Source organism: Poecilia reticulata, linkage group LG12 (assembly GCF_000633615.1).
Source record: "Poecilia reticulata strain Guanapo linkage group LG12, Guppy_female_1.0+MT, whole genome shotgun sequence".
NCBI lineage: Eukaryota > Metazoa > Chordata > Actinopteri > Cyprinodontiformes > Poeciliidae > Poecilia > Poecilia reticulata.
In genome coordinates, this window is record NC_024342.1 from 25,761,182 (window position 1) to 25,763,206 (window position 2,025).

At 50.0% G+C, this 2,025-nt stretch overlaps 1 protein-coding gene across 2 annotated transcripts in view; it reads left to right on the forward strand.

Moving 5' to 3' along the window:
• The window catches only part of il7r (interleukin 7 receptor), a 9,981-nt gene that overhangs the window by 3,130 nt on the left and 4,826 nt on the right, over positions 1-2,025 (forward strand). Inside the window, exons 1-3 of one of the 2 annotated variants that reach the window (XM_008424764.2) lie at positions 192-354; positions 697-826; positions 904-1,058. In XM_008424764.2, coding sequence (XP_008422986.1) covers positions 258-354; positions 697-826; positions 904-1,058 — 382 coding nt within the window. In that variant the 5' untranslated portion in view covers positions 192-257. Of the gene's footprint in view, positions 1-191; positions 355-696; positions 827-903; positions 1,059-2,025 lie in introns of those variants that run through there. The other variant, XM_017307763.1, reaches the window with a different exon arrangement.

Sequence of the window (2,025 nt, forward strand, 5' to 3'; positions counted from 1 at the left end):
GTGAAGCAGCATCATGTGAAGCAGCAGCAGCCTCATGTGAAGCAGCATCACATCCAGCTGCTCTGCTGGCCAATCAGCCGCCTGCTTATCAAGATGTTTTCTGATCCACAAACTTCCTGTCTCTGAAACCTCAGTGAACCCGGCGCCGCCTCCCTCCTTCCCCTGCCGCCTGGCCCCTCCCCCGCCTGCTGCTGCTGAGCGCCGCGGTGCCGCCACAGTTCAGGGCGAGCGGAGAACAGGTGAGTTGGTGCTGCTGCATGCAGACGATGCTGCCTGGCTGGACGAGCGTCCTGATGCTGCTGCTGCAGGCGGCCGGGAGCCGGGCCCAGAGCGGAGACGGCGACCCGGACTCAGGTGAGACCGACTGGACCCGGCTGGGCCGAACAGAACCAGACCGCTGGGTCAGAAACACACAGGAACATCTCTGCTGTCTGCAGCAGGAAGGACCTGAGAGAAACTCTGGTTCTGGTTCTGGTTCTGGTTCCAGACAGCTGAAACCCTGATCTCCTATAATCAGACCAAAGCAGCCGATCAGCAGATTAGATGTTTGATGTTCAGTGAATCGTTTGTTTCTGGTTTCATGTTTTATGACGTAAAGCAGCCAAGCTGCTGAATCAAACATAAATAACTGGCTGGTTGAGGCAGAACTTTGACTGGTCCCCTGCTGTCTGTGGTTGTGGTTCTGCTTCCTGCCAGAACCGAGCCTCAGCTGCAGCTCTCATGTCAGCGTCCGGGCGAACAGCCTGACCTGCCACCTGCTGGGACGCCATAGAGACGAGGACGACGAGGACGGAGACAGAGACGCCATCGACAAGATGATCGTCTGGTGAGGCTCTCTGCTCCGGTTGCTCCTGACGGAACCCACCAGCAGAACCTGACAGAACCTTCTGCCCGTCTCTGCAGCCAGGTGAGGATGGAGAACGACAGGATGGAGGAGAAATGTGTGAGGGCTGATGGAGGCACGGTGAGCGGTCTGAGTACAGTGGCCGTCGCCAACGTGACGGTCCACCGGCGGGGAGGAGGACGGCTGTCAGCCACCGTGCTGCTGGAGAAGATCGGTGAGTCCAGAACCGGGCCGCGCCGGCCCACAACGCCACAAGACGATTCACGAGTTTCAGCATCGAAGTGAAAAAGTTTCATATCCTAACCCCTTTACTCTGACACCCTGAAACAGAAACCAGAGCTGCTTCAGCGTTTCCCTCATGCAGGCCCCCCACACTTTTCAGATTTAAATGTTTAAAACGTTCAGGCTTGTTTTCCTTCCTGTCTATAGTTCTGTGGGTCTGTTACAAAAAGTGAAACATGTAAAGACATAAAGAATCACATTTCCTGTGAAAAAGCAGTGAGTGATTGAATGTTTGAGGAAAAAAAACAAGAAAAAAAAAACAGTCAACAAAACGTCAGACAGAAAAACCAGATAGAGAAAAAACCAGATAGAGAAAAAACCAGATCCTCCTGCTGACATGAAAAACTTGAACTAAACAACAACTAAACAGATTTAAACGTAGTAAAATACTGATCTCATGTTCAACAATCTAAACAGTGAAGACAGAAATGATTTAAAACTCATCTGCTGCAGTAATATTAGCATATAAGCTAACAAGAGCTAAACGCTAATGTTAGCTTACGTGCTAATATCAGATTTTCGTACACCTGCATGTTGAGTAACATTAACTCAGACCATCCAGAAAGTTAACTATAACTTTTAGGCCAGATTAGCTAAAATGCTAATGTTAGCTTAGATCAAAGGTCGATGAGTGGGGTCACCTGGACAGGTCACTGGTCCACCGCAGGACATCCTTCACCTCAATCACATTCTGACATGAAAAGTAAATAATTCATATTCAAAGTGAGGAGGAAGTGATTCTGAGTGTTGAGCTGGTGAACCCTGTTCCTTTGGGGTCAAATGAAGTGACACTAACCCCGAGCTTAACGAACCGACCCCAAGCTTAACAAAATGACCCCAACCTTAACAAACAAACCCGACCTTAACGAACAATCCCAACCTTAACGAAAAGACCCCGA